At 42.7% G+C, this 25790-nt stretch overlaps 1 protein-coding gene across 1 annotated transcript in view; it reads right to left on the bottom strand.

The window, feature by feature from the left end:
- The window catches only part of LOC146669047 (calcium-dependent secretion activator 1-like), a 337734-nt gene that overhangs the window by 111337 nt on the left and 200607 nt on the right, over positions 1 to 25790 (bottom strand). The window contains exons 14-16 of the mRNA XM_085405453.1: positions 17340 to 17441; positions 17177 to 17240; positions 16535 to 16658 (exon numbers count right to left, since the gene is read on the bottom strand). Coding sequence (XP_085261579.1) covers positions 16535 to 16658; positions 17177 to 17240; positions 17340 to 17441 — 290 coding nt within the window. The remainder of the gene's footprint in view (positions 1 to 16534; positions 16659 to 17176; positions 17241 to 17339; positions 17442 to 25790) is intronic.

The raw sequence follows: 25790 nt of genomic DNA on the forward strand, positions 1-25790 counted from the left end.
AGCAGTTGTAATTCTCTCCATTTGTCCCATATGTGTTTACCTTTTTTTTGCACATTGTACACATTATTCTGTTTCTATGTATTTGCTATGATTTGCTATTTGTCAAGTAACATTGCTTCACTCACTATCCCGGGTTTGTTTGTGTAAGCGTTTTGTTGCCGGCAAATCAAACATTCTGAAAATTAAGACAAATACTAAGTTATGTTTCTTTATACTTTATTATGTTACAGATTAAGTCATTTGTTCATACTTACTCTGTTTGTCTTTTCAGTCATCATGAGTGTCAGGTGTGGGGAAACGCCGGCTTGGCATTTCCTCATTTTAAAGTCCTGATCATGTCACACATGACATCATCAGGTCAAACCATGTGGAGGGGTTTCTTTTTCCAGAGAGATGCTTCCTTTTGTTTGTGTTAATGTTTAAAGGGATTTGTTGAATGTTTTTCCTTTTGTTAATACTGCCATTTAGTTGTGTAAATGTGCATATTAGAAGTGTGTAGAGGTTTTGTGTTTTTAGATAACCTGAGTAGAGTTTTAGATCCCTCAGTCAACTGAGGGATCTAAAACTCTACTCAGGTTATCTAAAAACAATCTCCAATTGCCCAGCCAGTACCACTCACTCAAGTGAGTGGTACTGGCTGGGCAATTGGAGGGAAATTGATGGCCCTATTTAAAGCCAGTCTCTACCAGATGCAGGAGAGAGGAGAGGTGAGCTGTGTCACCAGAGCCATGTTATGTTGAGTTTTGTTAAATGAATTGATTTGGGGAAAGTTTTGTTAAGTTATGAAAAGTTTTGTTAAGTTAAATGAATTGATTTGGGGAAAGTTTTGTTAAGTTATACATTAAATTAAGTTCACTGCAAATAAATTGCTCACCTTGGAAACCCAAAATGTCTGCATAGTCTGCTTCCCTACCACCTTCCTTGACGTTCGAGTGTGACTACTTCACAAACACCAGTTTTATTAACATATTCTGGGTCGCATACTTTCACTGTAATGAAAATGATGTGCGACAGCTGAACAACAAGCACTCAGATGAGTGTGTTGAGTTTTCACTTCTAAAGCATAAACGTCAGTCCAGCCCAAATAAATGGGTAGGACTGCGTCAGGATACTGGTCCATACTGGTCTGTCGAGGTCTGGGATAAGAATGACAATGCTGTTGGATAAAAGGGTGCCAGTGGAAACTGTGCTACTGTTGGCTAAGAACAAAGGAAGGGGGAAGCCATGTTTGCATGTTTAGAATCAGCGAGAGAAAAGGAAAGGTGGGAGTTTGAAGGTAATAATAGGCGCTTCACATCTAGGGACTATGACTGGCAAAGGGAAGAGCTGGCTGATATATTGAAGAGAACAACAATAGACATATTGTGTGTGCTGGAGGTTGGGTGGAATGCCAGGAGCACTGGAGATGGATTCAAACTGTTCTATTATAGGAACCAAAACTGAGTATGAGTAATGTTGAAGCAAGAGTATGTGGAGAGTGTTGTGGAGGAGAAGAGAATGTCAGAAAGTTTGAAGCTGGGAATCAAAGGGGTAATGTTGAATACTGTCAGCCCACAAGTTGGATGTCAAAAGAGAGAGAGGAATTCTGGAGTATGTTGAATGAAGTGGTAGAGCATGTTCTCAGGGGGAAAAGATTGGTGATTGGAGTAGATTTTAATCGACATTTGGGTGAAGGGAACAGAGGTGATGAGAATCTGTTGGGTAACTATTGTGTTAAGGGGAGCAATGCAGAAAGACAAACGGTAATGGATTTTGCCAAAAGGATGGAAATGGCTTTGATGAACACGTACTGCAGGATAGAGAAAAAACATTGGATGCTATTCAAGGTATTAAAGGGAAAGTGAGGATGAACCAACAATGTGGAATTTGAAGAAGGAAGAACGTTGTGCAGAGTTCAAGGAGTTGAAAAAGGCTCTGGGTAGTAGGGAAGAGTTACCAGATGACTGGTACAGCTGAACCGGTGAGGGAAACTGCCAAAAGGTGTTGGGTGTATCCTCTGGAAAGAGAAGTGCAGTAAAGTATTCAAAGGAGGACGTTAGCAATGAAAAGGTGGGGGCGTCAAAGAAAAGGGCTTATAATGAGTTGTTTGTGAGGCCAAACACTAAGGAAAAAGGGCTATCATCAATTGATTAGGCAGAGAGATTGAGGTGGAAAGGATGTGCAGGTGGTCAGGGTGGTTAATGACAGACATGGATGTATACTAATGAGTAAAAAGAGTGTGTTAAAGATGGAAGGAGCACTTTGAGGAGCCGATGAATGTAGAAAATGAGAGCAGAGAACAGATGGAGGACAGCTAGTGAATCAGGAAGTGCAGAAGATTAGCAAGAAGGAAGTGAAGGTGGCTGTGAAGAGGATGAAGGATGGAAAAGTGGCTGACGGATGACATATATGGATATTTTGGAGAGAGGGCAGTGGACTGCTTAACCATATTGTTTAAAACATCTTGGAGGGTGACAAGATGCCTGAGGAATGGAGGAGAAATGTACTGACACCGATGTTAAAGAACAGCAGTGATATGGAGAGCTGTAGGAACTACAGAAGGATAAAATTGATACCATGACGCTATGGGGAGAGTTGTTGGAGCTAGGCTAAGAAGAGAGGTGATTATCAGTGAGAAGCGTATGGGTTAATGCTGAGAAAGAGCATTAGAGATGCAATATTTGCTTTGAAAATGCTGATGGAGAAGAACAGAACAGAAGAACAGGGAAAGTCAGAAGGACTTCACTGTGTCTTTGTGGATCTATAGAAAGCAGTGCAAAGACAGGAACTGTGACACTGCATGAGAAAGTCAGGAATAGGTGAGAAAGACATGTATGAGGACTGCAAAATAATGATGAGCTATGCGGTAGAAAGAACAGATGGGTTTAAGGTGGGGGTCAGGGATCAGCTCTGGGGCCCTTCATGTTTGTCATGGTGATGGACAGGTTGACAGATGAAGTTAGCAGGAGTCTCCATGTACTATGATGTTGATTGTGATCTGTGGTGAGAGTAGGGAGCAGGTGGAAGAGTCCTTGGAAAGGTAGAAGTATGCTCTGGAGAGAAGAGGAATGAGAGCAGCAAGATCCGGATATATGAATGCAGGCAGGTGAAGTGTGTGGAGACCCAGTGGTCTTCAAGGTGACTTCAGTCAGTGGTTTTACTAAGCTATGCCTTAACAAGCTGCACATATAACACGTGTTCCCCAGGAGAGAATCTACTTAAAACATGCTGTGAGTAAAAGACTCTGAATGCATGGCACTTCCAGCCTGTTAAAGTGAAATCAATGTGATATGAGGTCAACAAGTGCTCAGTAGGTGTCCAATTTTAGGGTCAGATATTACCACTTATAAAATAAAATGAATTGTTTGCTGCCAACATTTTTAAAAAAAGCAAAAGCAATAAAATCTATATTATTTATTACTGGTGCTCAATAGGAGAACAAAGACATTTGACACCATTAAAACACTTTAAGCCCTCCTAGGTCTGAGGTCCACCACCCACAGATTAATGTTTTAAGTCAGGCTTGAAAAACTGAAAACTTTTTAACTTGTTGACCTTAAAATATAAAATATAGTAACAGAAAGCAATGGTTCCCTCATTTCTCATTAGTGGTGTGAAACATCTTAAGATGACTGTCTTTGTTTAGCACACAGTTACTTTTCTTCTGGCCTGCTTTCCCAATGAATATTTCATTATTTGATTTTTGTACTCTTTTAGTTGAGGAAATGCATAATCTGCTCATAATACTGCTCCACAGTATCTCTCTGAACTTCTGCGCATGTCAAGAGACCCATTCATACTGTCCGACATCTTTAACAGTGACTCTCTGTCAGTCTCTTTAAACTCATTACAGATTTACAGGTGGAAGATGATTTTGTTTTTTTCTTTCTGGATTTTAATACTTCTGTGTAAGGTGACTATTTTGAAAGGTACCTAAAATAATATTTATCATTTTTATATTTAACTGGCACTCACTTGATATTTTCTCTATTTCAGAGCATCCTTTGGTATGGGAAATTGTGCACCCCTGCCAGCTCACTACTATGTGAAACGGTTATCTCAAAAGCTGCAGAAATTATTATCTAAAAGAGAAAGTGAGTGCGGACTGTACCATCATTTGAAAACGCTGCAACAGTTTTAACATAAACATTGCATGTCCCAAGTTTTTTTTCTTTTTGTTTTGTATTACATAAATTAACCTCCATTACCATGACCCACATATTGATCAGAAACAGATTAAATTGATGAATGAACGACACAAAATCAATCATGGTTTTATTTCTAGTCCTGGCAGAGATTTCCACGCTGACACTGTTGGTTGAAATAACGAAAAGTTTCGACCTACAGGAGCAGGAGTTGTCTTGTGTCAATGAACAAAAGATGAACCATTATTTAGGTAACACAGACAGTCCAAAACGGCTGAAAACAGATGAAAACAAAATCAAGCCTACTCACTACTCAGGAAGCAAACAGTGCAAACAGAAAACAGTATGACGCAACAGAAACCTAAGACAAATTTAGGGCTTACATACACACATTAGGGAAATGGATTCAGGAGGATGAGGAGAGATAGCTGAAACAAATCCATGATGATGAGACAAGGAAAGTAAACAAAATACTACATACAAAGGAAAAAGACTATTACAATAAAACTGGAAATAATCAAAACACTGAGTCAAGGACACTAAAACAGATTTGACACAGAAGACAGCACTAAGAAAAATAACAAAACCAAAATATTAAAAAGTATAATATTAACTGAAACCCATTCAATAAGACCAATAACTCAGACTAAAGAGAATGTACACAAGCTAGCTCAGAACCCAATGAAGCATTAAATGATAATGAAGGATTCAAAAGTCAAAACCTGAAAAATCCATAATGATGACTAGGGATGGGTATCGTTACCCATACCGGTGCCAAATCGGTACTTTTGAAACGGTGCCGGTGCTCAAACGGTGCTCAAACCGATGCTTAAAGAATGGAGAACACAAAATTGGTCCAAAAACCTCTCATGTTCAGCTATTTCTTGTAAAAAGATAACAATGTTAGCCTTTTCTGCAGCTATGGGGCATATATGGTATCATTCTTGGCTGGAAGCAGTGCTTAAACAATGGAAAAAACACAAACTTTGTCCAAAAACCTCTCATGTGTAGCTGTTTCCCTCTTTTTCTTTGGTCATTTTAGCCTTTTTGGCCAGGGTGAAGGGAGCATCTGCCATCAAACAAGAAGACAGCTGCATGTAACTACGATGGTGTTTGCTAGTTCACCTTACATGCATTAATGTAATAACGTGGTTAGCCTATTCAACGTAAATTACAAGAACAACATTAAGCTACTCACGCAGAGAAGAACGGCTGCTGCTGCCATCATCATCCTCATCATTTCTGCTACACTGGCAGGGCTAGGGGCCAGGACTCTCCTCTTCGTGTTTTTGGGGGATGTTGCATAACAGGCAACCCACCCGCAGTAGATGTGCTCGGTGTGAGGTCTCGCAGCAAGCTATCAAATACGGTGCATTTCTGGGCTTTTTAAAAAAAACGCTATGCGTCGCCAGGTGTTTGATCGGATTTGAGGTGTTACCTCCTTTGACAGTATCACAGTATCAGCTTAAAGCACTTGTTGCTGCTGAGTTTGCATATTTTGCTGTGAAGTACAGCCAGACTTTTGACCGCTTCGCCTTGGACATTTTTAATCTGTAGCTCTGCTCTAAAAGAACGTACGTACCTGGGCCCGCCTACTATTCTCGGAAACGGAAAATGATTGGCTAGAAGTGTATCACAGCTCAGGAAAAAAAAAGCACCGAAATAAAGCACCGAAATGTGCGCTGCTTTTCGGTCTGGTTACTACCGTTTATGTCAGAACCGGTGCCATCATGTCACCGGACACCGGTACCCATCCCTAATGATGACTCACTTACATTATCTTTCTTCCTTATTCTTCCTGACACTCAGTTTGAAATTCACAAGACTGTCTTGACCATGTCTACATGTATAAATGCAATGACATGCTGTCATGTAATTGGCAGATTAGATATGTGTTAAGAAGCTATTGAACATGTATACCTACTGAAGTGGCTGGTAAGTCTAAGTGCAATATATGGAGTCTAAATCAGCATTTCATGGGCTTTTCATTCAAAGGCAGACATATTCACAATCAGACATGTTCCCTTAAAGGACTGGGAACTGACAAGATATGCTTTTAACAACAGCTAGATTTGGGGGTCTTCCTTGTCTGTACCATGGCCTTAAAAACTTATTTTACTTAATTTACACATAAGCAAAGTAAAAATGCATTCAAATTGCAGACAGACAGAAATGGTGGTTTCAGGCAGTACAGCAAAGTAGATTACAGAAAGAATAGAAGGTGTTTTAGTAATGAACAAGGGCTTGGAGCACAGTATAACAATCAATGTTACAGACCAAAAGGATAACAGAGATGACAAAAATTTGAGGTTGCTTCTGGTGGTTTACGTGCATACTGACTGTAATAATAAGAAAACAAATTAATTGAGGCTGGGGAGGAAGGTACTCACGAATCGTTAAATCCATCACTTGAGAGGCCAAGCAGAAGACAGGATGCTCATACATCTCTCTCTTTTTCCCTATAGAGAAAGAGGCAGGATACCGAGGCATGCGAAAGGCCAGGGTCAGCGCAAACGAACATAATGGTCACTAGGGTTTGACTAATATAAAGTTTTTTGCTACCACTACCTCACATTTTCTTGCAAGAAAATCAGAACTTTAACCACACATTGTATTAAAAGGTACAATATGTATCATTGTGAAATTTGTACATGGAACTATGTTTAGCAGATTTTATGGAGTTAAAAGATTAAGGGACATCCTCTAGTTTTGTTTGTCAAATTGATTTCAATTTTTTGTGTGCTTACATGAAATAGAGAAAAAATAAATGGGTAGCAAGGTGGTGCAGTGGATAGAACATGTCCATTGTTACTGTACTATCTGTGCATGTGTGCAAGTTTCCTCCCACAGCTCTTGTTAGGTTAACTGGCAGTTCTAAATGGACTGAAGGTGTGCATGGCTGCTTGTCTTTCTGTATTATGACTGCAGTGAACTGGGGATCTTTCAGGGTTTACCAAACCTCAGATGTCAGCTGGGATAGGCTAAGTTCTCTATCATATCGAGACTGTCTTTCCACTCCCTGTCGTGGCATGTGGATACTTCTGTAAGACACTCCTGCTAGCCCTTAGTCACCAAGGCTAAGTCATCCTCCAGCCAGCCTTCACAATGCAGGATGGCTTGGTTGGGTCTGTGGGCAGACCCTTGAGTGATCTCCTTCATGACCCAGGGCTACCGCCCGCAGATTTGCCACAGACCCCCCATAGCGAACATCCCGACCTTCCCCTCAGTAGGCAACCTCCAGCAGGCCTTTCTGCAGGAAGAACTGCCAGCCCTCATGACAAAGGCTATCATACGGGAGGTGGAAGCTGCCCATGGGGGTTTTTCTACCACTACTTTCTACTCCCCAAAGAGCATGGGGGTCTCCATTCAATTCTGGATGTCAAAGACCTCAGTTGCTATCTCTGGCCCCTGAGGTGCAAGATGCTGAAGGTCCCCAGTGTATGTCAGGCCATCATTGCAGGGAATTGGTTTGCCACCATCGATCTGAAGGACGCTTACTTTCAGGTCTTAATCTGGCAGGGGCGGTGGCGCTTCCTCAGATTCTGGTCCAATGGGCAGGTCTTCGGAGACTTCCCCTTTGGCATCTCTGTGGCCCCCCAGACCTTCCTGAGATGCAGGATGCGGCCTTCACTCCTATGAGCCTGCGGGGCCTCAGAATCTTGAATTACCTGGATGACTGGCTGGTCTGTGCCTCTTCAGTAGAACAGTGTTGCAGCTACGTTGCAAGCAAGCAATGTATTTATATAGCGCTTTCAGATCAGCCACCAGCTGAGCACAAAGTCCCTGTACACTTGACATGTCAAACATGATACATCCATCCATCCATCCATCCATCCATCCATCCATCTTCATCCGCTTTGTCCGGGGCCGGGTCGCGGGGGCAGCAGCCTAAGCAAAGAGGCCCAGACCTCCCTCTCCCCAGCCACCTCCTCCAGCTTATCCGGGGGAATACCAAGGCGTTCCCAGGCCAGCCGAGAGATATAATCTCTCCAGCGTGTCCTGGGTCTGCCCCGGGGCCTCCTCCCGGTGGGACATGCCTGGAACACCTCACCCAGGAGGCGCCCAGGGGGCATCCTTGTCAGATGCCCGAACCACCTCAGCTGGCTCCTTTCGATGTGGAGCAGCAGCTGCTCTACTCTGAGCCCCTCCCGGATGGCCGAACTTCTCACGCTATCTCTAAGGGAGAGGCCAGCCACCCTTCGGAGGAAGCTCATTTCTGCCGCTTGTATCCGCGATCTCGTTCTTTCGGTCACTACCCACAGCTCGTGGCCATAGGTGAGGGTAGGGACGTAGATCGACCGGTAAATTGAGAGCTTCGCTTTTACACTCAGCTCCCTCTTCACCACGACGGACCGGTGCAACGTCCGCATTACTGCAGCTGCAGCCCCAATCCGTCTGTCGATCTCCGGCTCCCTTCTCCCATCACTCGCGAACAAGACCCCGAGATACTTGAACTCCTCCACTTGGGGCAGGAACTCATCCCCGACCCGGAGTGGGCACTCCACCCTTTTCCGGCTGAGAACCATGGCCTCAGATTTGGAGGTGCTGATCCTCATTCCAGCTGCTTCACACTCGGCTGCGAACCGTTCCAGTGCGAGCTGGAGGCCCTCACCCGATGAAGCCAACAGAACCACATCATCTGCAAAAATCAGAGATGAGATTCTGAGGCCACCAAAGCGAAAGCCCTCCGCCACTTGGCTGCGCCTAGAAATCCTGTCCATAAAAATTATGAACAGAACCGGAGACAAAGGGCAGCCCTGGCGGAGCCCATCACCCACCAGGAATGAGTCCGACTTATTGCCGGCAATGCGAACCAAGCTCTTGCAACGGTTGTATAGGGATCGAATGGCCCGTAGCAATGGGCCAGACACCCCATATTCCCGCAACACCTCCCACAGGACACCCCGAGGGACACGGTCGAATGCCTTCTCCAAGTCCACAAAACACATGTAGACTGGTTGGGCAAACTCCCATGCACCCTCAAGTATCCTGGAGAGGATAAAGAGCTGGTCCAGTGTTCCGCGACCAGGACGAAAACCGCATTGTTCCTCCTGTATCCGAGGTTCGACTAACGGATGAACTCTCCTTTCCAGCACCCTGGCATAGACTTTCCCAGGGAGGCTGGAAAGGAGAGTTCGTCGGTGTCCTGGTTGCGGTGTCAACCAGGACAGCCCTACAACGTCCAGAGCCTTCAGGAACTCGGGGCGGACCTCATCAACACCAACATGATACATTGAGCATGTTAAAAAAATGAGAAAAATAGTAATAATAATATAAGATAAGTAAAATATCGTTAGCTTCATAGCATAAGTGCCTAAGTCATTGACTTAGGCAATTATGCTATGAAGCTAACGATATATATAAAAAAATAGAAAAAGGAAAAAAAACACATTTAAAACAATAAAATCAGCACATTAGATTAAAACAATAAAATCAGGGTCAGACTGTGTCATAAGCCAAAGAGTAAAAATAGCCCTGCAGGCACAACGGCGATGGGTCTTTTGTGCATGCCCAGACCACTTCGGCCTCCACTCTCTACTGAGCCGGGGGCTGTGCCTCTCCCTCACGGGTCTGATGGCTGCCACTGTGCACATCAATGTGCTGGATCCGTCTTCCTGGCACTTCGGGATTTTCCTGCCTCGACTGCAGTGGTTTCATGTGATTGTTGGGAAGGACAGCACAGTTCTGGTGGCCTATGTCAACAAGCAGGGGGGCTTGGGCTTATTTCTCCTCTGCAGGATAGCCGCAAGGCTAAAGCAGTAGGCTCTCCCCCATTTCTGCTCCCTCGGGGCTGTGCACGTGCCACTGAATACAGAAGCAGTCATCATGTCGGGGGGGGGGGGGGGGGTGGAGTGGAGGCTCCACCCGCAGGTGGTTGAAACAAATCTAGCACTGTTTCAGAAGGGCAGAGGGGGACCTCTTTGCCTCCAGGGAGTCAACACACTGCCCCCTGTTCTTCGACAGCCCTTTCCGGGGGTGGGATGCCCTGGTGCATCCCTGGAACCAGGCTTTTTTGTATACCTTCCCTCCTTTCTCTCTCCTCCACTTGGTCCTCTCCGGGTCCAGGCTGCAGAAACTAGGCTTGTCCTGGTGGCCCCTTTCTGGCCCAACATGCCCTGGTTCTCAGTGATCCAGCCTCTCCTCGACTCAAGACTCTGCGAGCTTCCGGCCCAGAGGAACCTCCTTTCCCAGGCGAGTGGATCACTTTCGAGCAGGTCCACCCCTTACGCTGTGACCCTGCATTGAATGGTGATAGCGATTAAGGCCATTCACCTCTGTCGCTAAGCGCTTAGCGAGGCTGAGCGCTGGCTCTATACGTCAGGTATCCCCAGCTGATTTGGACAACAGACCAGGGCCCTATTTCAGGAAGCCGGTTTAGAAAACTCAGAGTGAAAAACGATACTCAGAGTTGAGTAACCCCGAACTGTCCAACTCGGAATATTCGGTTTCAGAAAGGCTGATAACAATTAGTTCAGTCAACGCGGAGTTGCTTTAACCCCAAGTTAAGCGCGCGCACGAGGATACATAAAGCCCTGATTAGTGGAGCACAGATTAAGCGAGTCACCATGGAGACGGAGGGAAAGAAGGCGCGGTCAATGTATTTCACAGCGCTTGAGGCCGAAATTCCGATGGCAGCATATGCCGATAACATGCAAATTCCGCGGAAAAAAAGTAACACAGCCTCAGCTGCAAAAGAAAGGGAGCATGCATGGCAAAACATAGCCGACAGAGTCAATGCGTGAGTGTTAATTTAAACATTGATCTAGGGATTTCCACCCATTCAACACGTTATTTTATTATATTTTATTTTATTTTTTATTTTATACATTTTATTTTGTGATGTGAGCGCAGGTGCAACCCAACAGGCTCCAAACGTTCCTGGCAGAAAGTAAAAAAGAAATATAAAAATATAGTCCAAACAGGTAAGGTGTAATTGTATTATGAGCCATAGTGCTTGGTCTGTTTGTCCCATGTAAATCAATTGCAGTTAGAGGCTACATTAATTTTCTTTCTGTAAGCACTTATTGAAATTATCTGAGCACATTACAAGTACATATTTGCTTACTCTGTATGCTCAAATGTGACCCGTTATAGCCAACAGAAAAAAAAGCGGAGGCCTGAAAAACAGGTGGAGGTCCTCCACCACCACCACTCACAGAGCCTGGCCACTTGGCTTCCACATTTGTGATAATGTTGGCAGCATCACATATGATTTTCACAGTGCAGAGAACACAAATTAGCATCCATTACTATAATGAAATAATTTGTTAGTTTGAAATGCTACAGGGAACTATGTACCTGTACATTAATGCTGTGGAAAGACTTCCTGTTCACATAGTCTCCTTCATTTACTGAAGGAGCAATGATTGGAATGTGAGTGCCATCTATACAGCCAATCACGCCTGGGAACCGTGAAAATAAATGTAAGATTTAAGTAGTAGTTCAAGTATCACCACATCATGGATTAAGTTTCGTTCATCCTGATACCTGCAATTTTGTGGCATCCCTCTTTGATAAATCTTGTGGGTCTATGACCGGGGAACACCACAAACGAGTACAGGAGACGTTTCAGTGCAACTGTAACATTCCTGACTGCCCGACAGACGGTAGCCTTGGAAACGTGCTCAGCGTCACCAATATTATACAGAAAGCTCCCGTTTGCAAAAAAACCGAAGTGCAATACAAATAATATGTACAGAACTGAGAGAATGTCCGCGATGTGTCACATGAGCAATATTAGGCCTGAGGATGTTATTCAAATAAATTATAGATTGTGCTGAAAAACGGTAACGTTCACACAGGAAATCATCAGGAAATGATAAAATGTCCAAACGCGCTCTAATCACTCTCTCCCGGCGGAGAGAATTTGGGCTTCAACATCTACTGGCTCTTCAAGGAAGGAGCACGCCATGTCTGACACTTCCTACAGTCAGGTTTCTGACAAAGAGGCGGAGAAGGTCAGGGTTAGTTGAAGTAAACCTGCTAGGGGGCAGGTTAGCTTCACGGAGTGTCGTCATAGTAACTCACTCAGAATTAATCTAAACTCGCTTTGTGAAACCGAAAACCCAGAGTTTTCGTTAACTCAGGGTTTACTTACTCAGAGTTTGCACTAAACCGGCTTCCTGAAATAGGGCCCAGCTCTTAATTGCCTTCCATCCTGGGCAGGCACTTGTCAAAGTCCCGGTTGTCCTACTGGGTGGCAGCCTTATGCCTCTAGGTTCCCCTAGAGGCATAAGCAGGTGCTAGATGCCCCTCAGCTGTAACCTTTGTCTCCTTGATCAGCTTGCGGGCCAACCATGAGCGGTCCTTGCATCTTGACTTGCTCAGGCCAGTCTTGCATCTGGCAGACTGATGTTTGCCCCCCCCCCCAGGCAGGGCCTTTGCATCTGGTGGGGCCTTGACTGTCTCCTTGTGGGGTGAGTTACCCTGCACATATGGAAATTGTAAGTACTTGTAAGTAACTGTAAGTCTCAATATGGTAACATACGGTTACACTGTAAGCTTGCTTACTTGGTTTCCCCCCCTTGACATGATGTCTGCTTCTTGGAGTGAGAGACTGTCTCCAGCTTCAGGCCGCTTGGAGATGTGTTCCAATCAAACCATCACTGGTTTCACATCTGCGCAGCTGTTTTATATCTAAGCTGTGGGGCATGACTGAGGTAGCCATATATATATAAATATACTGCTCAAAAAGATTAAAGAAACATCTTTTAATTAAAGTATAGCACCAAGTCAGTTAAACTCCTGGGATAGTTTTTCATGCTACTGTGTGAGGCAGGCAGGCAGACCCAAAATGTAGACTCACAAGCAAGACTATACTTGAAAGAGTTTACTTAATTTAAGGTTAAACAACTAAACTGGGAATGCTAAGTTAGAGAAACTAAACAAACAGAATAATACAGGGAAACACAGTACCGACAGGACACACAGCAAGATGGGATATCACAAAACTGGACAGAAGGAGATACAGACAATATATACACAAAAGAGGGACTCAGGGAGGAGAGGAAACGCCTGGGGAACATGGCTGGACATAATCTAACTGTCGAGACAGGGGAAGTAAAACTGAACATGATGCACACAGGACAAGAGACTATCAACATAAAACACAAGAAACACAAACTGAGACGCAGACTGGCTAAATATGGGGAACAGAGGGATGAGACAGAGACAAGACTAGGAAGACACAGAACAAGGGTGACGGAGCGAAAGGAGTAATAATGAGTCAACTGCAAAACAGGAATGGTTTTACCTTTTGTTGGTGACATCTTTTTCCCTGTTTTTTGCTAGTTTTATATATGGCTAGGGTCAGTTTCACTACTGGTAGCATAAGGCAATACCTGGACCCTACAGAGGTAGTAGGATTTAGGTACTGTAGCTCAACTCCTCCAGGACGGCACATCAATACATACCATTTCCAGAAGGTTTACTGGGTCTCCCAGCACAGTCTCAAGAATGTGAAGTTGTACAATATCTTCAAGCCATCACCAGGACGGGTATCTGCCCCTTTGCGCAAGGACGAATAGGATAAGTACTGCCAGTGCAGTACAAAATGACCTCCAACAGGACACTGATGTGAACGTCTGCCCAATAGCCTCTAGAGGTACCAGTGGTCACTGCTAGGCAACGGCACCTGAATAGATATTGGGTTTAAATCCTTGGAACCATTGTCAGACCCTATGCTGCTGCACTGAGTCCTAGGTGCTCCTGGTGCATGACATGCACGTGTATCATATGGCAAGAGCATGCATGCATGCAGCGCCTGGAGGATTAAGGAACTGATAACATAGACTGGCCCCCAAGCTTGCCAGACCTAAATCCAATAGAGGACCCTTAGCACACTATATTTCAGTCCATCCAGTACCACCAGGCTGCATCTCAGACTGTCCAGGAGCACAATCTGTTGAGTCATTAGGAGTATGCCTTCTCATTAGGAGCAAGTACATTCAAACAACTCGCTTTGAGTTGCTACAATGACGTTTCAGCAACATGGACTAGTGTGCCACATTACTTTTTTTGGTTGATTTTTGAGTGTCTTTGAAATTAACCTTTTGTAGGTTGATAATTTGCATTTTCATATCCAGCATTATGTAATTTCTCCACTGAAACCTAATTTGTTTTCAAAGAATTTCTAATTTTTTTGAGCAGCATTCTATTGTATCATTGGGCATTTTCACACCTGTAGTTCATTTACTCTGGTCTGAATCAGCTGATGCGGTTCTAGTCAGTTTTATCGTTTCCCCATGTTTGGGTTTGTTTTTACTCAGAGAAAAAAAATCCAAGTGAATCAAAATGCGTCACTACAAACCACGTGAGAAGATTCAGTCTGCTTATTCGCCAGAGCTGTCTGGAGTGGAAGCAACAAAAGTAAATACAGGAAAAAGGTCTTGTATTCTACTTGAACAAGAATTTACATTCATTTCACAGCTAGTTGCTAGCCCATACAGACCTTTGCACACCTAAAACACTTTGTGTCGCAGAGTGCGTGGAGTTGCAAACCCAAAATGCTAACACTATAAACAGTACAACGCGACAAAGAGCTATGGAAACTGAGGGCTTGAACACACACATGAGGTAATCAGGGAGATGGAACACACCAGGGAACACATCTGAACTAAATCAAGGAAATGAGACAGAGGGAAGCAAAACTGAAAACAATGCATTTAGGACAAAGACTAACAATATAAAACATGAAATAAACACTGACTAAGACTACGACACATAAACTGGACATAAACAAAAAGTAAACAGATAAGGATCATGGAAACTGTTACGGTCGCTGACCTCTAGTGGCTGGGGGCCCCCACCCCAGACAACACTTCATTTTTAAGTGGGGCGTAACGGAAACCTTGCCACATCCTAGAATACAAAGCATATGTACAGCTTTTTTTTTTTTTTAGTTCAAACTGATTACAACTAGTTGTTATACGTTGTAAACCAACTCCTCTGGCGTTCATTTGGAACCATGCCAAGACCACCTCCTCCAGAGTGCGGTTGTTTTGGTCCAAGCGCAATTACTGTGTTCATATCTGCCCAAACGAGTCACACCAAAGGGCAAAAACAAACCAGAGTTAATTTGAATGAATTACACACCGCATGTGTGAAAACACCCTTAAATTCAAAGCAGTTAATTACTTGTCTTATGTGTATTACATGACTCTAATCAAACGTGTCAGTTTGAGTCTGTTAGAGTTGATTGTCAAGTATGAAAAAGTTCCAGAGAATAATGACATCTGTTCCTAAAACAGAGAAAATATTGGTGCTGTATATGTAAAGTCTATTTCAGAAGACAAGAAAATAGCTCAGCTGTTATATTGAACATTAATAATCTTAATGTCAAAGGTTTAAGGTCACACATATAGTAAGTTCAAAAGATATTAAATTTACATATTCACATGTCAAATCTGAAGAATTATCACACATTAAAAGAGGTTAGTGTTCTGACACAGTTAATAAGTCATTGTTTCAGGGGCCTACAGAATGCTTGTTGCTGTTAAAGAAAACCTAGACGAGGCAAGAAACAAAAGTAAAATAAAATCCTGGCACAAAAGATAGTCTCATTGTGTCTTACTCGCCCACCTGCTTTAAAACAGAGGTTAAAAGCAGAAAAGGCCAATAGATAAGGAAAACAGAAGGATTAGTGTGGAAGTCATCAGAACACAAGGAAAACCCAGAACAGGAAACAAGGAGAATCTTCTCAGTTACCAGGCAAGTCAAAGGTAAACCAAGGCAGTGTAAGACTCGGCTGAACGAGAAGCTAAAGCACGGTGGAAGAAGTCAGCAAGATTGAATTGAATGCATTTTTACTGTAATTATCTTAGTAAAAAAATGATGAAGAAAAACTAAATAGTTGCTGTCATTTAAAGTACTACCATACAGTTTTGCTTGATTTTATCCATTTTGATACTAGACATTATTTGAAATGTTGTTCTAGCATTTCAAATATTGTCTGCAAAATCTATAGAGAAATAGACCCCTGACTTCATCGGTTTACTACTGTTTCAGTTTATTAATGTTTGATTGGTCAAATTCGGTGAAAATATTTACTACTTTTGCATTTCAATTTTCTGTGTTTTACAAGCTTATTAAACATTCTCATATACTGTCACCATAATTTTAAATAACCTCCCCACTAAGATTAGAAAATCCCCTCTGCACTTCAGATCTTTCCCATCTGGTTCTGCATAGCATATTAATTGGCATTTGTTTTTGTTAAGGTATGCAATGTCTATAACTGTAATGTGTTCTTCATTTGGATATATTTATCTGACAGTTCCCATAAGATGGAAATGGAATTTCCAAAAAACAATAAATGTCATAACAGCTTTTACTACGACTACTACTATTGCAGCTACCACTAGCACTATAGCAAGATTGCGTTCACACAAAGGAGCAGAGTAATAACGTACCTTCCAGTTTTGCATACTCTGACAGACGCTGGTAATTGACCTGAGCTGCCTGCTCCAAACACTTACGGATCACACCTTTGACTTCCTCTTGTGGGACTGGGGTGACAATATCTTTCATTAAAACCTTATACAAAAAACACAGCAAAATTATTGTTATTTATTTATTTTTGCAGTACCTTTTAATAAAAGATGTAAATAAATATTGTAAAAACATGTCCTCAGGCTTAAATGAAAAAATTACTCTATAGCCTCCATATGTCCCATTAAATCTTTAGGTTTTGTTGTCCTCATGTTAAGAGTTTTATTACTTTTAATTAGTGTTGTTTTGTTTGGTTTTGGCATGGAAATATTATCATTAGTTTCAAGAAAAGATGACAGTTTGAGCTAAAGTTTAAAGGTAGAGAGCAGAATTAAACAGGTTTCAGTTTGCTCCGCATTGTTTGTTATAAAAATCAACTAACTCTTTCCCTCCAGTAAATAAAAAGAAACCTGACAAACCTAGCAAGTAGTAGCAAAATCAACAATGATAAAAAAGAAATAGCAGCGTAGTATTGTATGACTGGACATATAGTCCTTCCCAAAGAGCCACCAAAAACAGGTAGGATCAATCTTATGTTTTATCCTGTGTTACAACAGTCTTACCCTTTCGAGCAGGGACAGAGTTGCCTTCAATGCCCCTTCAGGTCTTCCAAATGGAAAACAGTACCTGTTTAGAAAAGAGGTTTGTTTTTTGTTTTTTTTTTTTCAAACTTCAACAGTCCAATTGGACAATGTGTCATTGTGTAGTTGTTGCAATGGGTCCTACCGGAAGTGTGTAATCTGGTTTTCAAGAAGCACCCGTAGCCTCTCCTTGATTTCCTCAAAGCGCTCTTTCTCCTCAACAGTGACTGTGCCGATACCGTCGGGCCTGAAACACAGAGGCATTTGAAAAAATGCACTCAAAGTTTCTGTTGAACCTTTCAGCACAAATGTCAAAATACCCATATTTTCCACGGATAATGTTAGCATTTGCTTATACCTCAGATTTCGATCTAACGTATAATTCATATTTTTAAAAAACTGTTAACTTTTTTAATAAAGGAAATGGCAATATTACTTACTTTTATTAATTGAAATGTAAAATGCATATCTTCTGTTCTTTATTAAAACTGTGGTGTTGAAACTGGAATTAATCAGTAAATTAAAATTAAAATTTTCTTATCAGGGTCACTCCATATAACATCCATCCATTCGCTTCCTCTTGTCCTTTCCAGGGTCGTGGGGGGCGCTGGAGCCTATCCCAGCTTGTCATAGGGCAAGAGGCAGGGTACACCCTGGACAGGTCGCCAGTCTGTCGTAGGGCCAACACGCAGAGACACAGACTCACATTCACTCACAGATTCACACTTATGGGCAATTTAGATTTGGACTGTGGGAGGAAGCCGGAGTACCCAGGGAAAACATGCAAACTCCACACAGAAAGACCCCGGCCTGATGGTGGAATTGAACTCAGGACCCTCTTGCTGTGCGGCAACAGTGCTAACCACCGTGCCACCGTGCTGGTGGCACCAACATAATCTGAAAAAAGTTTCAGTTTGCCCCCTGGAGAATGAGTTACAGGCTCTCACAGCACATGGGGTGGGCCAACATTTCTTTGTAGAGCCTTCATAATGTCTTACATATAGGAGACATTATGAAGCATCCAACAGCAAACCAGGATCAAGTAGTTGTGCCTATAACTGAAGGAGGCATTGTAAGTGGAGGCATGCACGCTGAGATGGTTTAATTATATTTCAGATTAATTAAATTATTTAAATATGCAAAATTCATACAAAGTATTCAACATGCAGATTCACATAAACAAAACATTTGTTTTTGTGGTAACACTTTATTAGTCGGCAAAGCACTTGGTGAATCCATGACCACATTATTCACCTATTATGTTATTAACTAACAGTGTTTCCTCAACAACCTCAAATTACTGGTTAAGATGAGATAAGATAACCTTTATTAGTCCCAAGCATGGGAAATTTGTTGGGTTAAGGCTGCTGACCTTTGCCAGTGCCATCTTACCCTTCCGACCATACATTCATTACAACATCACATGGGGAAGACAGGTCAGAGGGGTATAACAATGGAAAAAGCACAACATGAGGAAAGACGAGGAGAAAAAATAACTCCCCCCAGACTGAGCTCCAACCGGGAGATCAGTTTGAGAACAGAAAAAAGCACCTCAGCACATGAATCAGCACATGTCACGACATAGAAGACATAAGCTTCGAAGGCATTTGGAGGGGGTGGGGGTGAGTGTAGGTCTGTGTCAGTGTACATGCATATGTGTGCGTGTGAGTGTGTGTGTGTTATAGAAAGTAACGTCATTATACATGAATTATAGTTTCAGTATTCTTTCTGCTTCTGCTTTCCTTGACATTTTCTTGCAATTTCTGTATAGAAAAGAGGTAAATTTTTAAGTGTTGTGATTATCTGTCTCTCTTCTATTGTTAATTGCCTTTTTTCTCACCATTTTGTAGCAACACACTACTTTCTGCAGTGCAATACTGTTCAACTGATGCTCACTAAGGTATGGTATCACAGTGTGTTCCATCACTGCATTTATGCAGACAGGGGGTTGTAAGTAATCCAGAAAAATTGAAACACCCATAGGCATTAGTAACAGCAGCTTTCAAGGCTTGATCAACCTGCAGGACAGCTTTAAATTATTAACCTATTTTGTGTTCACCGAAAAAGCCCTTTTCTTATAATTATGAAATGTTCATTATTTTTCAATTTTGGGTAACCTTACCTTTTTTTTTAACCTCTGGCAGTTCAACACTTACCTTTGTACCATTTCAAGCTATTCATTGGACTTGAATGACTTGAATTGCAATAAATGACTGGAAAGATTGTTGTAAAATCTTTGGGCGGTAGTGTAGTTGCACCACTAGTAAATAAATTTACTTTTTAATTTGAAGAGAGTCCACACCCGAGTCCTGCTTCTGCCTAGCAGCACATTGACTGATTCTGTTTGATTATGGAATTGCCCTAAATGAGCAAGCAGGGGTGGGTATACTTGTATCCTCCCAGTTTGCTGCCTGTATGTTGAAGTTTTCACCAGTGGATGAGGGGTTGCTTGCCTGCACCTTAGGGGGAACCTTAGGTCCTGACTGTCATCTGTACCCGTGTGTCAGCCTTGTTGGATTCACTGGGTAGGGTGCTGGAGAGTGCACTCTGGTACACACCAGGACACAGCGGTTGATGATTGATTTTGTAATCATATCATCAGATCTACGGCTATATGTCTTGGACATGCAGTTAAAGAGAGATGCTGAACTGTCAACTGTTGGATCTGGTGGTTGGGGAAGATGCTGGGCATACCTGGTGCATCCAAATGTATAATGAGCTGGCAGAGGCACCATTCCACGACATCTTCAATTCCCACCTCTGGCAGAGCTTCGATTAGATTATTAAGGGTGCTCTGCAGATACTGATGCTGAGTGAACCATGTTCTGCATCTCCATTGCTGAGCCTGCCCCAGGGAGTTGTGGCTGCAGGGTAGTTCGTTCTTGGTGTGGGAATAATCTGAGAACCAGATGGTAAAGATCAGACTTGGTCTCCAGTTGCAGCTGACTGCTAAGCCAAGGAGAGTGAAGCTCAGGCAGTGGTTGATGCAAAAAACTGTGTGGGAAGAGTTTGGTGAGACCATGGATTAAGGCTTTCGGTTTGCCTCAGAGCAATTCTAGCAAACAATTAGAGGAGTCAGGAGGGGGAAGCAGTGCTGTATTCACAAAGCATCCCACTACCATTGTGGTGGTTGAGGTCTCGGGCATTGCCTCTGGATTGGCAGACTGGGGTGATGGTTCCCTTGTTTAAAAGGGGTGAGGGAGTGATCCAATTATTAGGGCATTACACTCCTCAGAAAATCTATGCTAGGGTACTGGAGAGGACAGTCTGTCCATTAGCTGAACTTTGGATTTAGGTGGAACAATGCAGTTTTCCTCCTGGTTGTGGGACACTAGACCATCACCTTGGGGATATTCAAGGGTGTGTGGAAGTTTGCCAAACCAGTGTACTTTTTTGCTTAACTTTTTACTTCATTTTGTGGGCAAGGCATTCAATCTCAACCCTCAAAGTATCATGTGGGCGATGCTTTGGGAGTATGGAGTGTCTGGCTGTTGGCCGTTCACTCCCTGTACAACCATAGCGCGGGCTTGGTTCATATTGCCGGCAGTAAGTTGGACTAGTTTCTGAAGTTTGATTCAGCTCACACAACTCCTCCCGATCTTTCAGCTGTGCCAGAGAATACCACAATTTACAGGAAGTGTTCACTAAAGATAAAGCCCTATCTCTGTCTTTGCACAGAACCTATGACTGCACCATCAATCTTCCCTTCAGTTGCCTTTACAACCTGTCGCGGCATGGGAAGGAAGTGATGGAAAAATACAATCTTTGGCCGCTTGAATCATCTGTCCGTCTTCCTCCCTGGTAGGTGCTGTTTATTTGTTTGTTATTAAGAAAGACAAATGCATAGACTATCGTGGACTCAAATAACCTTCAAGAACAAATATCCACTGCCCCCAATCACTTCTGCTTTTAAGCCCCTCCCGGGGGTCACTGATTTCACTGAACTCAATCTCCGTAACGTCTACCACTTAATACGCATCTGGAAGGGTGACGAGTGGAAGCCTTTGACACATATTGGACACTTTATACCTGGTCATACCCTTTGGATTAACAAATGCATGCGCTGTCTTTCAAGCTCTGGTAAATGATGTGTTGAGAGACCTTTCTTCCTTCCATCTCAGAAGCTGGTACAGCATTTCCTCTGCTTTTCATTTTATTGATGCTTCATCCGCAACTACAGTCAGGTAGCTACACTTCTCACACATCTCACTTCGCCTAAAGTGCCCTTTGTTTGTTACTCAGAAGCTGCAGCAGCCTTCACTTAATTAAAGGAACTGTTCACCTCAGCACCAGTCCTCATGCAACCAGATACCAAGCTCCAGTTCATCATTGAGGTAGATGTGTCTGACTCCAGGGTGGGGGCAGTTCTCTCGCAGTGGTCAGGCCTCCAAGGTAACCTGCAACCCCGTACCTTCTCCTTCTGGTAGCTGATCCCCACTGTACTCAATTATGATGTAGAGCATCACTGGAGGTGTGATGCCACTGGCTGGAGGAGGCCGAGCAGACTTTTGTTATCTGAACAAATCACAAGAACCTCAATTACCTTAAAAGTGCTAAAAGGTTAAATGCTCATCCAGCCCACTGGTCTCCATTTTTCCTGACATTTCAATTTTAATGTTCTATCACTCAGAGTCAAGGAATGTCAAAACGGACGCACTCTCTAACGAGTACTTGGATGACACCAGCCTGCTGGACCCTGAATGAATTCTCCATACTTCATGCTTCATGTACTGTTGGATCACTGAAATGGGATTTGTAGAAAATGAGCCATCAAGCTGTGCAGGATGAACATGATCCTTAGGTCCCCCTAACTACCGATAGGATTCCATCACTGACCATTCTGTTGTGATCCACTGGACTTACACTGGCCACCCATTTCTCTTTTCAAACGTTACTTCTGCTTGGTCATCATGGAGGTATGTCAAGGACTATGTAGTGGCATGTGCCATCTGTGCCAGAAATAAAAGCAGTACTCAGTGTTGATAATGACCCACACCTTTTTTTTACACATTGGCTCATGTAATGAGACACATGACCTAGAGTGGGTTAACAGCCCGGTGTGACAGTAACCTTATCTACCATTGATAGATTGGCCTGTAAATGGCTTGTATTTTGTATAGAGCTTTTCTAGTCCCTAAGGACCCCAAAGCGCTTTACACAACCTGTCATCCACCCATTCACACACACATTCACACACTTGGAATGTGTGTGAATGGGTTCTTAGATTCTCTACAGCAGCTCAATTTCTAGTCCTTGAGAAATTACCCATGGCCTCAGACATAGCCAAACTACTTGCTGTTCATGTTTTTAAGTTACACAGAATCCCAGTTCATCGCCCAAGCTTGGAAGGCATTTTGCAATGCCCTCGGGGCCAACACCAACAGACAAATGGACAAACTGAAAGGCTCAACCAGGAGATTGAGATCTCCCTCGGCTGCATCACTCCTCAAAACCCCTCCATCTGGTCCTCTCAACTGTCCTAGGTTGAATACACCCAGAATTCACTCACCTCCTCTGCTACAGGCTCTGTTTTAGGCATCTCTGGGCTATCAACCACCACTCTTCCCCATTCTACATCAGGGCACTCTCTCCCTGTTTGGAAGTGCGTCTTCTATCCTCAGATTGTACTTGCTCTCTGATGTATCCATCAGCAAATGAATGTGTGTGAATGTTAGAAAAAAAGGACTGAGGTACAAAAATCTTAGAAAAAATGCTTGGGTGAACGGGTGAATGACACAAGTTATATCAAGCGCTTTAGGGCTACTGTGACTGCACTCTGTGTCCTCATGATGGCATGAGTCACTGCAGGAACTGCTGAAGCACAAGGAGGACAGTGCTTAGCTGCAACACTGGGTTACCTGGTTGACAGTTCAGTGGCAGTTGACCGTTCAGCCCTTGTCGACAGAATCCCAAATGATGGGGTTGCGTCTATGAAGTTCAAGCTGACAATGAATCACTGACTACACTGCAGGACCCTGCTTTAAGTTAAGTTCCCTCCACCGGTGGAGAAGGTAGGAGAAATACCCAGCCAGACAATTTCTGATGTTCTCTGGAGTTCTTCCCCTAGTATCTGAGCATGCTAAAGGAGGTCTGAGGCCCCATACCAGAACCTCAGGTATGTGTTGAGGTACAGAGGACCAGACTCTCCTTAATCCAGAAATGCACATGAACAGGCTCCTTGATATAGCTAAACAGTCAGAATACACTTGCACATGTACGACGTAGAAGAATCTCGACAATGCCAACAAAAACCACTTGAGTTAAAGAAGTTTCCAGCTACACCGAACAGCTTTGCTCAGTATATTCAGTTTTTAGGTTATATGTAAACACTGTATGTGGATAAGTAACAAATTACTATCTAGTGAATAATTTAAAAAAAAATGTACCGCATTACTTTTAAGAAGACTAATGCATTATTTATTTATTTATTTATGTATTCAGCTATCGATCCCACCCCTGCTGGGGTTGGCTGAAATATACACTTCCTAAGACACACTGATAACCAAAAGTTAATCCCTTGGAAGATTAATTTAGGTTCTAATTTAGTCTTAGAGTAGCTCTAAATATTTATTTTCCACTGGGCTCAGTTTAAAACAATAACTAATATTAAAAGTCTTTGCATGCTGCTATGAGTTATGACAGCCCAAATGTGCATTTTAATCTTATACTATACTCAACCTTATGTGTGAAACCAACCTACTTGTCAAATAGATTTTTTTTTTTTACTTGAGTACTTTTAAGTACTTGTTTTACTCGAGTTGCTGATAAAACTGCTAATTCTTGAGTAAATGTTAAATTTTCACAGAAACTCATCTTGTTTGTCAGTAAATTTGTTTCAGAGGTAAAAGCTGATCTTCACTCTAAATCTAGAACAATGCAAATCATGATAAAAACATATTCTTATTTCACACATCATGTATACTTCTTATGTAAAAGTCTGGAGAAATAAGTAGATATTTTCACCATTTTAGATTTTCATAAACTAGAAAAAAAATCTATTTCCATAGATGCTGTGGGTTGTCCACCATGTATCGCACCCACGTTGACAGGAGAAAATTACCCGTCATTTCTTGGCAGAGTGCCCAGACCTCACCAGCGACTGATGCCAATGATATGAGACTGCGTCATGAGAAAACAAGCTTTAGTTACTTTAGTTAAGAATTATGCAAAATGGAAAGATTGAAATAACATGAAAGATTGTGCACAGGACTATTATGCTCTATTCTTCATATATTAATATATAAGATATAAACAGCTTTACGTGTGTGTGTGTGTGTGTGTGTGTGTGTGTGTGTGTGTGTGTGCGTGTGCGTGCGTGTGTGTGTGTGTGCGTGCGTACGTGCATGTGTGTGTGTGTGTGTGTGTGCGTGTGTGTGTGTGTGTGTGCGTGTGTGTGTGTGTGTGTGTGTGTGTGTGTGCGTGCGTGTGTGTGCGTGTGTGTGTGTGTGTGTGTGAGTGTGTGTGTGTGTGTGAGTGAGAGAGAGAGAGAGAGAGAGAGAGAGTTTATCGTTTGTGACATGGTTGGGTCTGGGTAGAGTGTGAGCAGAGTGCATGTGACAGAAGAGGCGCTGGACTGGAGCCATGACAGCATGTTGAGAAGCAGGAGACATGACACTCTTCCTCGCTCTCCCTCTTTCTCAAACTTCCATTTGACATGTCTTTCAACAGACAGCAAGAAACTGTGTGTTAGAGGGAGGTGGGGGGTACTTGCTACACTACTTCGTGAGTGCCGTGTTAGATTAAAGGATTATCAAGTTGCTCAGCAGTTCGCGTCTCATCCAAGCTCCCCTTTGGTTTTATGGACATTTGAACAGACACTAGCAGTGTGCTGCAGTCACCTGTAGGGCTCTGTTAGTGGAAAGCATGACACTGATGAGGAGATGACTGCATGGTGTCTTTGTTGCTTTGACCTCATCATTGGTTTATCTCCCAAGAGTTAATATTACTGAGCATTGTCTGAAAAAGACAGTTACAATTTTGGTGGGCTGGAAAGAACAACAAGTAGTAATTAAAGCATCATAATAAATGTGTCATTGAAATTGAAATAAAGAAATAAATAAAATACCAGCTAATGAAAGCTTTGGTCCTAGTGGTGAATTTCCGTGTGAGTGCTAAGCTTACTGTTTTCCTTTGTTATGCGACTGGTGCTTAATTTTGCTGTGTGCAAGTGTAAAAGTCTAAAACCAAAACAGGAGAGGAATTATCACGGCTAAAATTCACTGATGAGAAGCACCTCAACTTCTTTACTGTGACAGAAAATAAAAGAAGGAAATTTCACACTAATTAGGTCCTGAAGGGCTTTCATGTGTTCTCTCTTTCAGCCACATATCATTCCTTGGCAGCTTCCTCATGTTTGCTTGACCTGATGATCTCACAGCTATGATGAAGACAACAAGCAAATAAGCCTTCTGTGACAGACAGAAAGTTGGCAGCAGTTTCACATCTGTTTTTCTGTGCAGTCACCACCACATCCAGACCACCATGGAGCAAATTTGCCATTTTCCCTTCAAACTCGTTTTTACAAAATCTAAGAAACTGAGTTCTGAGTGGAAATTATACCTTTGGAGAGAACATTGCTGTTCCACCAAACTGTGTT

Source organism: Rhamphochromis longiceps, linkage group LG5 (genome assembly GCF_057381845.1).
Source record: "Rhamphochromis longiceps isolate RC_006_pf linkage group LG5, R_longiceps_female_GT1.1, whole genome shotgun sequence".
Classification (NCBI taxonomy): domain Eukaryota; kingdom Metazoa; phylum Chordata; class Actinopteri; order Cichliformes; family Cichlidae; genus Rhamphochromis; species Rhamphochromis longiceps.